Source organism: Coregonus clupeaformis, chromosome 15, assembly GCF_020615455.1.
Source record: "Coregonus clupeaformis isolate EN_2021a chromosome 15, ASM2061545v1, whole genome shotgun sequence".
NCBI classification, from domain to species: Eukaryota; Metazoa; Chordata; class Actinopteri; order Salmoniformes; family Salmonidae; genus Coregonus; species Coregonus clupeaformis.
In genome coordinates, this window is record NC_059206.1 from 17,316,210 (window position 1) to 17,330,300 (window position 14,091).

At 44.4% G+C, this 14,091-nt stretch overlaps 1 protein-coding gene across 3 annotated transcripts; it reads right to left on the reverse strand.

The window, feature by feature from the left end:
• Positions 1-1,135: 1,135 nt before the first annotated feature.
• Positions 1,136-10,672, reverse strand: ccar2 (cell cycle and apoptosis regulator 2). Of its 3 annotated transcripts, none has more exons than XM_045225017.1 (19): positions 10,115-10,672; positions 8,336-8,409; positions 8,159-8,244; positions 7,782-7,902; positions 7,406-7,553; positions 7,131-7,227; positions 6,864-7,001; positions 6,550-6,763; positions 6,342-6,452; positions 6,059-6,228; positions 5,731-5,854; positions 5,125-5,253; positions 4,904-5,005; positions 4,400-4,574; positions 4,250-4,308; positions 2,372-2,603; positions 2,035-2,250; positions 1,706-1,860; positions 1,136-1,598 (listed from the first exon to the last, which is right to left on the reverse strand). In XM_045225017.1, exons 2-19 carry the CDS (start codon positions 8,345-8,347, stop codon positions 1,548-1,550), a joined length of 2,340 nt encoding a protein of 779 aa, XP_045080952.1. In that variant the 5' UTR covers positions 8,348-8,409; positions 10,115-10,672; the 3' UTR covers positions 1,136-1,547. The 3 variants fall into 3 exon arrangements, with proteins under 3 accessions (XP_045080952.1, XP_045080951.1, XP_041754630.2); XM_045225016.1 differs by lacking the exon at positions 10,115-10,672 and adding an exon at positions 9,237-9,616; XM_041898696.2 differs by lacking the exons at positions 8,336-8,409; positions 10,115-10,672 and adding an exon at positions 9,237-9,617.
• Positions 10,673-14,091: the final 3,419 nt, after the last annotated feature.

Below are 14,091 nucleotides of genomic sequence, written 5' to 3' on the forward strand. Positions count from 1 at the left end.
TGGACAGCTCATGGTGATGAAAGTAGGCAAATTCGAGTAGGAATAATTCATTTCAAGAGGGCTTTGTGTTGGAGCCTATTTCTTCCTATTTCTTTTTGAAGAAAATTAAAACGGATGTGATTATATAAAGTGATCTATAACAGTGCTTTAGTCCACAATGATTTATGCTAGAAACAAGCTGTCAGATATCCGGGAAAGAAGTAGCTCCGATGCATATGGGGATATCATTGTTTCATTTCTTTGACATTAAGAGGCTGAGCTACAACCTTCTATAGCCGAGGAGACAAAAAAATGTAGTTTGCTTGGGAAGTCATCTAAATCTGTCACTATCAATTGATTAAGCTATTCACTTTCTGTACAATAGAAGATGTTTAATCCCAAACAGCGTTTAGAGAAAAACTTGTGACCTTCTCTTGTTGGGTTAAGCCACGGAAGAAGAGTAGCCAGCAGTTAAAGCATAAAAAAATGTGCGTTGGTAGGTCTACTCTGTCTGGGGTGGAAAGGTAGGCCTAACTTTTGAAAGTACCATGCTCAGATTCCTAATGATGTTTCAGATTTAATTATTTGCAAACCGGGGACAGTTTAATTGCAAACAAGACACACAGATTTGGCATTGGAGAAATATGATATCCAACAAATGTAAATGCCTGGAGTTTTCTAAATGGCATTGGCACTTGGATTGGAACCGGTGCTATGGTCAAATGACATGAAAATAGAGCTCTTTGGCCACACACACCAGTGGTGGGTTCGGCGTCTGCATATGCAGAAAATAACCCCATACCTACTGTAAAATGTGGTTGTGGCACTTTGATGTTATGGGGCTATTTTCTTTCCACTGGTACTGGGGCCTTTGTTAAGGTCAACGGCATCATGGACTTTACCAAGTACCAGGACATTTTAGCCAAAAACCTGGTTGCCTCTGCCAGGAGGCTGAAACCTAGCTGCAAGTGGATCTTCCAGCAAGACAATAACCCCAAGCACACATCAAAATCCACAAAGAAATTGTTAATTGACCACAAAAATCAACAAGCCTCCAGACTTGAACCCCATTGAAAACATGTGGTTGGAATTGAAGAGGGCAGTCCATAAGCGCAGACAAATTATATCAAGGATCTGGAAAGATTCTGTATGGAGGAATGGTCTAAGATCCCTACCAATGTGTTCTCCAATCTCATAAATAATTTGAGAAAAAGGCTCAGTGCCGTTATCCTTACAAGGGGAGAGTGCCGGAGTATTGAAAAGAGGGGTGCCAATAATTTTGACTCCCATCTTATTGAGAAAAACAAAATCTCTTTCGTTAAGCAGTTGTATTAGTATAAAATAATATACTTTTTTTTAAATGTGGGAGCATACAATATAGCTCAGTAATTGTATTATTTATTTTATACAGTCTTTTTTGATAATCTTTATCAAGGGTGCCAATAAATTTCGGTCATGACTGTATGTGTGTGTAGTCACTCACTCATCCCCGTCAATCTGGCTGGTGCGTGTGTGTAGTAGTGTAATCTTTCAAGTTTATCTTCACTTCTCTGTTCTGCTCCGACCAATCAGTACTCTTCATCCACTGTCTCTGTTTTTGATTGGGTCAGGCTTGTCGTCTGAGGGAAACAAATCCATATTGAGGATTTTGAGGCAGACCAATCAGTGCACTCTCACATGATCAACATTTGACTGTTTATCTAACCGTTAACCTATAACGTCTCACCTTGTCGACCATTTCCTGCATCTTGTGGATGAGGGCGAACATGTGACCAGCGTCCTCCTTCAGCTTCTTCTCATAGGATGAGCTTCGAAGCTCCGCCTTCTCCAGCCTGCTGCCAAGACCCTCCTCCTGGCCCTGAGTGACAGCCGCAGCATCCACTGAGAAAGAATAAGCGAGGGACGGTGAAGACAGATGAACAGAGAGAGGGGGTAGAGGCAGAAAATAGGGTTAGCCATCTAAGTCTATGAAATTAACAAGATATATAATAAGAGTCTAACATGTGTACGTGTGTGAGAGAGAGAAAAAAAAATAGAGAAATGTGTGTGTAGTACCCAGTGCGTCCTGTAGGGTGGCAATGCGTAGCTCCAGGGCGTTCCGTGTTCTGTCTGCTGCTTCCAGGGCCAGTAGCAGGCTGGGGATGTTGACCACACTGCCCCTGTAAGAGACCACCTCAGCCCCCACGGCTGCAGTTGGCCCCCTGGACCCCCCAGACTTCCTGCCAGATGCCTTCTCCTTCTTTGGAGCTCCACGAAACAACCCACGGTTACCTGAACACACAGAGACTTAACGTGAGTGTGTGCGTGTGTGTCGGTCCTCACCCCTGCCCTCTCACTCATTGGGGACACATAGATAACACTCAGAAAAATACTGAACGTGTGTGTGTCCAACCTTCCATGCTGATGTCTGGTTCTGTGTGTTCCGTCTCCTCCCAGCGAGAGGCTAGCATCCTGTATGGACATTGCCCCTCCACACACACCTTATTCAACACCACCTGGACTTGGGTGGGTGTGAGCCACAGCCCTAGTGACAGTAAGATGTTGTGAAGGTCTGCTTGTCTGAGGCTGCCAGTGAGCCGTCTGTCAAAGAACACACAGGCCAACAACACCCTACGAGACAGCACCTAGAGAGAGGGAGGAAGAGAGAGCAAGAGGGAGATTGAGAGAGGTAGTTAGAAAGGGGAGAGATATGAGAAACTATGAAGCATAGCAGTGGGAATATGTTTAAGGGGGAGGGGGGTAAAAAAGAATCCCTTTATAATAAAGCATTGCATGCATCTATAATTTTTTTGGGCCTTTTATAAATGCATTTCATGCAATTCTACGTCATTTACATGACAGAAGACACTGACAAACTGAGATCAATAAAAACATTGAATGCAAACAATAGCCCAGGCCAATGAAAAGACACAGATTGTACAATATTTAGAAGGAGATATATATATATATATATTTATTATAGGCTAAAGGACTACTAAATAACCTTTCCAGTGGCACTGAAGATGAAGCCTAGGCTACTCACTGGGGATAAGCTACTTTGAAAAACAGTGCTGTTCACTCAAAATTCGGAGTTGAGAAATAATGTTTTAGCTTCTACAGACAGATTAGTCTTCTCTTTTCAGCAGTAGACATTTGCATTCCAAACTGTACGTTTTTCCCGTGATTGTATTTTTTTAAATATGCGAAAGGCAAAACTGACAGCCGCAACCAAGCTTAGAAATATAATCCATAGATGGCAGTTCCCATTCAAGTCAGTACAGGCAGCCATTGCTAGTGTACCCATGAGTTTAATAGTCAAATTGCCAGGGTTAGAAGTTCCAAACCCTTCTATGGATGATATGTCTATGGCCACAAAGCAACAAGCTTGACCAGGTGAAATAATAATAATATAATATGCCATTTAGCAGACGCTTTTATCCAAAGCAACTTACAGTCATGCGTGCATACATTTTTACGTATGGGTGGTCCCGGGGATTGAACCCACTACCCTGGCGTTACAAACGCCATGCTCTACCAATTGAGCTACAGAGGAAATCTATGATCCCTTATTGATGCCTTGTTAAATCCACTTCAAATCAGTGTAGATGAAGGGGAGGAGACAGGTTAAAGAAGGATTTTAAAACCTTGAGACAATTGAGACATGGATTGTGTATGTGTGCCATTCAGAGGGTGAATGGACAAGACAAAAAATGGAAGTGCCTTTGAATGGGGTATGGTAGTAGGTTTCAGGCGCACCGGTTTGTGTCAAGAACTGCGACGTTGCTGGGTTTTTCACGCTCAACAGTTTCCCGTGTGTATCAAGAATGGTCCACCACCCAAATGACACCCAGCCAACTTGACACAACTGTGGGAAGCATTGGAGTCAACATGGGCCAGCATTCCTGTGGAATGCTTTCGACACCTTGTAGAGTCCATGCCCTGACGAATTGAGGCTGTTGTGAGGGCAAAAGGGGGGGTGCAACTCAATATTAGGAAGGTGTTCCTAATGTTTGGTATACTCAGTGTATGTGCTTGTGATCAAACTTAAATCCACAGCTATTTTTTTAGACGCTATTGATCCTCTGTGGCTAAATGCTCCTGGTGTAGTATTTTGAATGCTTTTATGTATGTCTGTTCAGACAGGAGTAATATCATTTTTGGCAAAGTTATTTCAATTTATCTGAGGGTGCTGCATCACCTCCAACACCCCTACTTCCCACAGCTATTCTATGAAGTATAGTAGCTTTCTTTCTTGAGGGACCCTAGTATTTACAGTGTATGTAGGTCTTACATTGTGCTTTAAGAGGGAGTCTGAATTCTCACAAGTAATTCCCTCCTCTCCCAACATTTCTGGAAAAAAATAAGGAAAAAAGAAAGCAATTTTAGTACACAGCTTCTGGCATTTAACTTCCCCCAACCCAGTCTTTTCAGATCTTCATACCTCTTTCTCGTTCTACCTCTCCTTCTGTTTCTTTCTCATCTATCTCTTCTCCATCGTCATCAGTCTCCTCCTTATCCTCCGCTGCTCTCCCTCGGCTCTCTCCTCTTTCCTGAAATCTTTTACTCCTCTCATCCCGCATTCTCTGCTTTTTGTCGTGCTTTATCTGTTCATCCTCCTGAAAAAGAGATTGGAGGAGAAAGTAAGCAGGACTAAATCAGGTGTAGAGAAGAAAACTGGTAACATGTTTATTTGTGTGTGTGTACAATGGGTGTGTGTGTGTGTTTGTGTGTGTGTACCATGGGTGTGTGTGTGTGTTTGTGTGTGTACCGTGTGTGTGTGTGTACCATGGGTGTGTGTGTACCATGGGTGTGTGTGTGTGTGTGTGTACCATGGGTGTGTGTGTGTGTTTGTGTGTGTGTACCGTGTGTGTGTGTGTGTGTGTGTACCATGGGTGTGTGTGTGTGTTTGTGTGTGTGTACCGTGTGTGTGTGTGTGTGTGTGTACCATGGGTGTGTGTGTAGGCGTTAGAGAGCAGAGACAGCGGTAGAGCAGCAGACCAAAGTCCCTCTGAAGCATCTCACAAAACAACTCTGCCAGCAATCCCACCTAGAGAGAGAGAGGTCCGTATAATAATTTACGTTGTATCATGACAACTAACCTACTCCAAAGCAGATTAGTACAGTATATCTCAGTGTAACGCAGTGTGGGCTAGGGGAGTACTTTACCTCAAAGGCCTCCTTGGTTGTGGAGGTGTGGGGCTCCAGGAGAGAGGAGAGGGGGACGGGGCAGAGGGCTAGCCCAGGACGAGGCCTTGCAACCAGGCAGGGAGCAGCAGGGAGAGGGGCCCCTTCCTCCTGATAGACAAAGAGACCGGAGACACAAACACGCACAAGGCAGCTTTAAAATGGCAGTGAGTTGTGACTTGCCTGATGACTCATACTGAATGTAATTCCGCTACATACATTCAGACTGCCATCCTAGAAGTCGTTTGTGGTGACGTCAAAGTGAGGGCCATCGTACAAAACAAGTAATCAGAGATTAGATCGTCTCTAACCAATCAGAGTATCAAAGCCAATGACTATTTCCGAAACGCTGCTTTACCCACGTGTGTTCAAGGTCTGTCCCAACCCATCGGTTTCTGGGACCAATCAGAATGGTTTGAATCTGTTCGCATTGGAGAAGTCGTCGGGGAGGAGATCAAATCCAGACTCATCGTGGAGAAGAAACATTAGTGGGCGTGGCGTTTAGCCGGAGCCATGTGGATGGGTAGCCAGGTAAAGATGTGACTACTACAGGAAATGTATCCAACTCTCTCTCTCACACACACTCACCTCCTGAGTCCTGAGTGTGCTCCAGTCCTCCTCTGTAGGTACGATCCGCCAGACATCAGGTAACAGAAACACCACTGTCTCCACCTTCCCCTCACAAACATAGCTCAGCTCAGCCATCTTATACCTGAGAGAGAGAGAGAGAAAGTTGTTCATTCCATTGTAAATGGAGTGCCACACACAGAGCTGAAAAGGGAAAACCAAAACAAGCATTTGACTGGCTGGTGTACTACCTGTGTATATGTGTAAGAGTCAAAAGAGTGTGTGAGCATAAAGATGTGCTTGTGTGATGTGCGTGTGTGACCGTGAACATGCAAGTGTGTGTACTGACCACTGGGAGCAGCCGCTGAGGTCCAGTCCACTCTGTTCCCTCACACAGCGCAGGGCTGTCCTCAGCAGTGCCCGAGGGTCCTTCAGCGGACTGGGGCCGCCACCATCTGTCTCAAGACACCACGGACCCCCCAGGGCCCGAAACTCACCCCCTACCTCCCCCAACAGGAACTGACAGAGAGGGGAGAGCGAGAGAGAGATGATGTACTTAGTATGTAATTATGATTTGACCAAAGTTGAGGTGAATAGTGGGCTGTACCCAGTCACAACGTAACCGTCCTCACCTTGATGAGAGAGGCAGGGTGCACAGCACCACCCTGCTGTTCTTTCTGGTCCTGCAGCCCACAGCACCGTCTGTACAGTTCCTCTGAACTGGCCATGGACAGCAGCAGCACCTGTGTGACACACACACACACCATCCAGTAGGCAAACAAGACACACAGGTGGTGAATGGGAAGGTGAGAGTCAGAGTGTGTGTTTGGTGTGCTTTACCTTTACAGTGTACTCCGCGCCCTCTCTCTCGATGTTTGTGTGTTGGTCGGGCTCGGCGGGGCCTATGTGGTAAAGGCAGGGCTGTGGGAGGGGGAAGGGGAGGGGCTGGGAGGAGGGAAAGCTGTCAATCCAACTGATTGACAGGTGGCAGACAGATGGGGGGAGGGGAAGGTGGGGGTAGCGACGCTGTAGCTCTAGACTGTCACAGGACACACTGGGGGAGACGGCAGGGAGACAAAGGGGTGGAGATTAATTGATTACCAGAGTTACAGATTCTTTGATTGACTGATTGGATAAATGACAAGTGGACTCACCAATCCCTGGGGAAGCAGGAGAAGAGGGCGGGACTTTGAGGTGGGGTAGGGGAGGTCTTTTTGTGGTGAGCTCCCTTCTCCTCCTCCTCCTTCCACCTCCTCCTCTTCTGGTCACAACCCCTCACTCCACTGTCCTCCCTGAGACACACACAGCATAATATTGTAGACAATCAATTTTCCTCTGATGTGAACAAAGAGACAAAACACACACACACACATACTGCACACACACACATACTGCACACACACACATACAGACAAACTTACCGGCGGTCTCGTCTCCCTGCCTCAGAAGGTCTCTTCCTGATGCCTCTGCCCCAGCCCTCAAACTGCCCCCCCCATGATGGAGTCTGCAGCAACCCCGCTGAGAGCGAGAGAGTATAAATAAATCAATAAACACTATTCCCTATATAGTTCACATCTTCTGTGGATGAAAATGGCCTTTCTGTGACCCTAGGACCTTGGTGGATTAAAAGGCCCTCGGTGGCCAAACTAGTGCACTATATGGAGAGAAGGGTGTGATTTGGGACAGGTTCACTCACGTTTGGCCACAGTGTGAAGGATGCTGGGGATGAGAGGAGGGATCTTGGGAGATTTGAGGAGAGGCTGCGGCTTGCTACCCAGAATGCCCGGTTTCTGTCCGTGTGCAGGCATCATGGAGGGCAGGAGAGGACGAGGAAACTTTGACGTCTGAGAAGAGATGAGGAAGAAAGAGGATAAAGAGTTGACCTTTCCTTTTTTATCTTTGTCTCTCTATTCAGCCCTCTTGTCTGACACACTATTAGTTAACATAACAACAAATCAACCACTCAGGTGAAATATGAAATTCTATAATATCACTGCCTGGTCCTCCTACAGTAATCTACATTACCTACAGATACTCTACCTGTGGGTATTCTGTGAGGGTCTGTACTCTACCTGTGTGTGTTCTGTGAGGGTCTGTACTCTCTGGGCGCTCCAGCTGTGGGATTGAGACAGATCCAGGACAGCCTTCACCAGCACCCTCTCCCCCAGCGCCGGAACTCTCCCCTTCACCACACTGACACACACAGAGTTAACAACACAGCACTCAGGGTTAACACAGTACACACAGGGTTAACACAGCACACAAAGGGTTTACACCCCGTTGAATGACCTCATAGAATTGAATAATTTAGTAAATTAAGACTGTGTTATTTTAGCTATATTGCTTATACCAATCCAAGCTTCTCAAATCTACATGTGTATAATAGGGGGTTAGGGGTCCATTTGAGATTGGGGCATAACAACTGGAACTTGCTATTAGTCCTTTGTACCTCTTCTGAAAACGCACTTCCTGGTCCACCATCCCATAATGCTCCTGGAGATGGGTCACGACCCCAGTGAAGACACGCTGCTTCATCTGAGAGCGAACACACACACACACATCATTATAGACGCATTACACACACACACAAACAGACACACAGGGTGAGCAATAAAGGTTGTCTTACTTGGCTATCCATGTATCTGCTCAGTATCACTCCTTAGCTGGATCAGTCTGGACCTACTTCTTTCTGGAACAGACCTGACACACGACCATAGAAATAGAATCCTCATTCTAGTTCTGTTTGCACATGACAACCACCCAATTAGCCCACTTCTGATTCTCCCCCTTTCTCTCTGAAGATCACTTGCCCTATAACCACTGGGTCACTAGTTCAAACTTCACTTGAGCTGTTCCCCCTCAATCTCTACATTGAGATAACAGATCTACAGCATGCATGTAGTATCTGCCTACCTATCCATGCTCACGAATATGTAATGTTGCTGAGATGAAGCAAAAGCCCATAAATGGCTAGACTTCTTGCTTGGTTGGCAGGAAAGCTGCAAGAGAGTCTTTAGCCCAGACCTTTTATGGTGTGAAGTACCTACTAAAGCCCAAAAAATACTCCTCTTATAATCAACTGGACCCAATGTTCAGATCAATAGAAAGAGTAAAAATAATAATTATATTGAACCCCGATGGATGACACTATGGTGAATAGCCTAGCTAGTTATCTAGCTTAAACACATGGCAAATACTTTACGCTGTAAGATCTGTGCATAATTGATTTAAGCAAAACAGCCTGGGATAGCTAGCTAGCTGACTAGATGAATGAACACATTCACCTAACGTTGATGATCCTGGCTACTACAACAAATGTTAGCTAGCTACAGTACTGGTAGCTAGAATTGAGATTATTTGTAATTACGACCACCAAACGGTCACTTTGGACACATACAGGTAGCTAGCTAGTTAAGCTACAGTTAGCTAGCTAGCTAGCTAGCTAGCTATACGTTTGTAATTATGAATTCGATTTCGAAAAAGGAGCAAATTAGGTAGCTAGCTAACTTGCTAGTAACAGTACTCACTCTCACAAACCTTCCTTGCAATCCTCTTCTGGCAAAACGTTACTGCTTTTGTTTGTTTTGAAGTGGAGCAGTCGCTACATGGCCATGGGGTGTAATAATTACGCAGATTCTGTTGCGGGAAAGGTTCTTAAACGGAAGAAAACGTAACGAAACCGGGAGGCAACTACGGCTAATGATTAGAACACTGATGTGACGAGCCAGAGAGGAAGAGGCGAAGCGAGGGACAACTAGGCCAAACATCAATCTTCTCCAGCAGGTGGTGTTGTTTCGTTTATTTCGCTCACCAAGCGATGAATTCTTGTATGGACGTCAATGAGAGTGTCGAATTTGGTCAACAAAAAATGTAATGGCTTATTTGCTACGTGTGGCTTATTTGATCGAATACAAGTTTCGTAATGCTTAGGTTGTTACAAGTGTACTGATAGAAGTAGGACACGTGACATCCCGGCAACTTTCAGAAAAATACTTAAATCATTGGGGAAAACACTTTTTATCGGAGTTGTGGCTGTTATCACACGCGAATCTGCCCTCTCATTGGCTAGAATTGTCCCACCTGATCTTGCCTCCTCCCGACTGCCATCCATTTTTGAAGACATTTATTTTCAACGTTAGAGCGGCCAGTTGAATATCTGGCCAATATAATGGATAATCTGTGGTTGACTACATTAAAATGGCGCTGCCCATGCTAAAACGGCCTTTTGGGCCATAGAGGCCTCTATCATCAAATACTTGTTATAACTAACCCATTGTTCTACCGGTGCTATTATTGGGCTTGTTCGACAGTGCAGGCGACTGCCTACTGACGGATCTACAAAGAACCTTGCATCATAAATAACTACCCATTATAATTTGTAGGTCAGTCAAGAGTAATAAATTACCCATGATACATTACGGTTTTGATCCTCTCGAACACGGCCCTCCTCTACGAACATTTTCTAAGCGTCACTGTGTTCACGTGATGAATTACGTTCATTCAAGCGATTACACACGCGTGAGAGTACCAGGCACCAATTTTGACTTTGTGTTCTGGACTGATGTACAACTATATCTTGACAACAAAATGCATACAACCATTGAAATATCTAAGTTTGACATATTATTTTACTACACTGATTCCACAGTTGAACGTCAGTATGTCATACATCTCTTTATTATGAAAATATTTCATACACAAATAAAAATGTATGAAGAAAAAGCACATTTTCTATTTATTTTTAATCAGATTTGGAAAACTATTTAGCACTATTAAAACGTATACAAAACAAAATGTCAAAAAAATGTAATCTTTACATGTCTGTATTTGATATAATGTTGATTTGTGTTATGATTTTATATATATAATATTTTCTCATTTTCTGTGTAATCCCTCTGGCTGTTCTTTTTGTGTTTTACAGCCCGCCACGACCGGGAGACTCATGGGCGGCGCACAATTGGCCCAGCGTCGTCCAGGGTAGGGGAGGGAATGGCCGGCAGGGATGTAGCTCAATTGATAGAGCATGGCGTTTGCAACGCCAGGGTTGTGGGTTCGATTCCCACGGGGGGCCAGTATAAAAAAATATGTATTCACTAACTGTAAGTCGCTCTGGATAAGAGCGTCTGCTAAATGACTAAAATGTTTTTAAAAAATGGTTAAATAAAAAAAACTACTTTGTGGAACTAGTCAGGCACTAGAGACAAGAGATGGTTACCGATAGGCTACAGTTCCATGAAATGGGCTTAGATGATCGCCTTTTAAAGGTAGATGTTCTTCTCTCCGGTGAAAATATGAGGAAAATTAAGTGTTAAATCGCATGACCTCAATTGTGATATCAAACGGTTACAGAAGCATACATCAGTAGACACTGAATGCAGCTAAGATCTCTAACCTAGCTAGCCAACATTAGCTATTTAACTAGCATGTGAACGTGTTTACTTTGCCTGTCAATCGGCCTGAATTTCAACTCATTTACATATTCAAGAGTAAATGGAATTAACCATGTTATGCCTAGTATGTAGCTAGCTAGATGTTATTTAAACAATCACCTCTGCTACAGGAAATTCAAGAAGTCATGCAGAAAGCAGAATCCTTCAGAAATAAACGAATGAGATGCAATACTCAGCCTTTTGTGTTAATTTCATTGCCTAGTTAGTTAACTAACTAGCTGGCGGACTTGGGCTGGGCTCAGCCCACTCTGATCCAGGATAAAGCTATCCCTCTGGCTCTGGAGGGCAAGGACAGCCAGCTGGAGTCAAATCTAACTGACAGAACAGCCAGCTGGAGTCTTGCAAAAGTCTTCACCCCCTTGGCATTTTTCCTATTTTGTTGCAACCTGGAATTAAAATGGATTTTTTTTTTGGGGGGTTGTATCATTTGATTTACACAACATGCCTACCACTTTGAAGATGCAAAATATTTTTTGTGAAACAAACAACAAATAAGACAAAAAACAGACCTTGAGCGTGCATAACTAGTGTTTTCCTTGATGGCCAAAAAGCTCAATTTTAGTCAGAGTACCTTCTTCCATATGTTTGGGGAGTCTCCCACATGCCTGTGTTTGCTTATTTTTTTCTTTTAAGCAATGGCTTTTCTTTCTCTGGCCACTCTTCCGTAAAGCCCAGCTCTGTGGAGTGTACGGCTTAAAGCGGTCCAATGGACAGATACTCCAATCTCCGCTGTGGAGTTTTGCAGCTCCTTCAGGGTTATCTTTGGTCTCTTTGTTGCCTCTCTGATTAATGCCCTCCTTGCCTGGTCCGTGGGTTTTGGTGGGCGGCCCTCTCTTGGCAGGTTTGTTGTGGTGCCATATTCTTTGAATTTTTTAATAATGGATGTAATGGTGCTCTGTGGGATGTTCAAAGTTTCAGATATTTTTTTATAACCCAACCCTGATCTGTACTTCTCCACAACTTTGTCCCTGACCTGTTTGGAGAGCTCCTTGGTCTTCATGGTGCCCCTTGCTTAGTGGTGTTGCAGACTCTGGGGCCTATATATATACTGAGATCATGTGACAGATCATGTGACACTTAGATTGCACACAGGTGGACTTTATTTAACTAATTATGTGACTTCTGAAGGTAATTGGTTGCACCAGATCTTATTTAGGGGCTTCATAGCAAAGGGGTTGAATACATATGCACGCAACACTTTTCCGTTATTCATTTTTTAGAATTTTTTGAAACAAGTTATTTTTGGGGGGGACTATTTTGTGTATGTCCATTACATGAAATCCAAATAAAAATTCATTTAAATTACAGGTTGTAATGCAACAAAATAGGAAAAACGCCAAGCTGGAGTCAAATCTAACTGACAGAACAGCCAACTAGAGTCAAATCTAACTGACAGAACAGCCAGCTGGAGTCAAATCTAACTGACAGAACAGCCAGCTGGAGTCAAATCTAACTGACAGAACAGCCAGCTGGAGTCAAATCTAACTGACAGAACAGCCAGCTGGAGTCAAATCTAACTGACAGAACAACCAGCTGGAGTCAAATCTAACTGACAGAACAGCCAGCTGGAGTCAAATCTAACTGACAGAACAGCCAGCTGGAGTCAAATCTATGTCATCAACTTTGACTTCCCCACCACCGTTGATTCCTACATCCACCGCGTCGGATGGTCAGTGTCACCACAACAGAATACAACTTTATTGTTCACGTAGAGATGGAAACAAGCTGCAACTCTGAAATAACACACAAAGGCTACGTCTCAAATCGCACCCTATTCCTCCTGTAGTGCACTATATTTGAGCAGAGCTCTAGAAGAGGGTGGTATTGGATAAAGCTAAGCAATTCAGCCTCGCTCTCCTTCTTCTGTAGAACCGTGCGAGCAGACAACCCAGGCACAGCGCTCACCTTCATCTCACACACAGAGCTCCCCCTGCTGGCCGAGGTGGAGGACACACTCACAGGAGGTACGGACAGGCACTGTTTGTGTTTCTATCTGATGTGTGTTTATAACTGATCTAGTGTCTCTCTGTGTGGAACTAATTGATGTAGACTGTATGTTTAACTGACCTAGCGTCTCTGTGTGGATCTAATTGATGTAGACTGTGACTGAGCTAGCGTCTCTGAGTGGATCTAATTGATGTAGACTGTATGTCCCCCCTTCCTCACCCCCTCCTTCCTCCCCGCCGCCCTCCCTCCTTCCCGCCGCCCTCCCTCCTTCCTTCCTTCCTTCCTTCCTCCCGCCGCCGCCCTCCCTCCTTCCTCTTAAATGATTGCAAGCCCATATCTTGTTTCACATTTAATACAATGTACACATGGTTACATTTAAGAGTGATAAGAAAAGTTTGAACGATAAAACGGAAGGATATTGGAGTCAAAAAGGCATGCTACACACCTATGGTAGGTATGCTGCTTAACCTGAATAAACAGAATGTATGCAGGTCTGAGGGTTTTAAATCAAGTAAATAAACAATTGTCAAATAATGGCTAGAATAATATTAGATGAAGCGGAATGAAGGTTTAGTTTAGAACATTTGGCACATACAGTGAGGCTGTGGTCTGGTTCCCTTCCCTTCTCCCTGGAGTGTACACTGATGTATGGGCATACTTTGGGAGTTCCTTATAGTCCAAGGGCCTGATAATAACCGTATGTCCATCATCCATTATCTGTGGTGGATGAAAAATATCAACAGCATCTCAGACCATTTACCAGCATTTGTCTGGTGGCTTGGACTCATTTCAGATGTGGAGTGAACAAGGAGATGGGTAGAGAATCGGTTCCCAGGCAATGCTGGAGAGAGAAGGCACGTTGCAAGGCCTGCTGGATTGCTGATGCTATGTATTAGCCATTGAGAGGCTTTGAAGCCACCGGTCGGCCATATTGTTACTCCCCAGTAGGAGCAGTCCTCCATAGGAATGAATGGAATTCTACAGT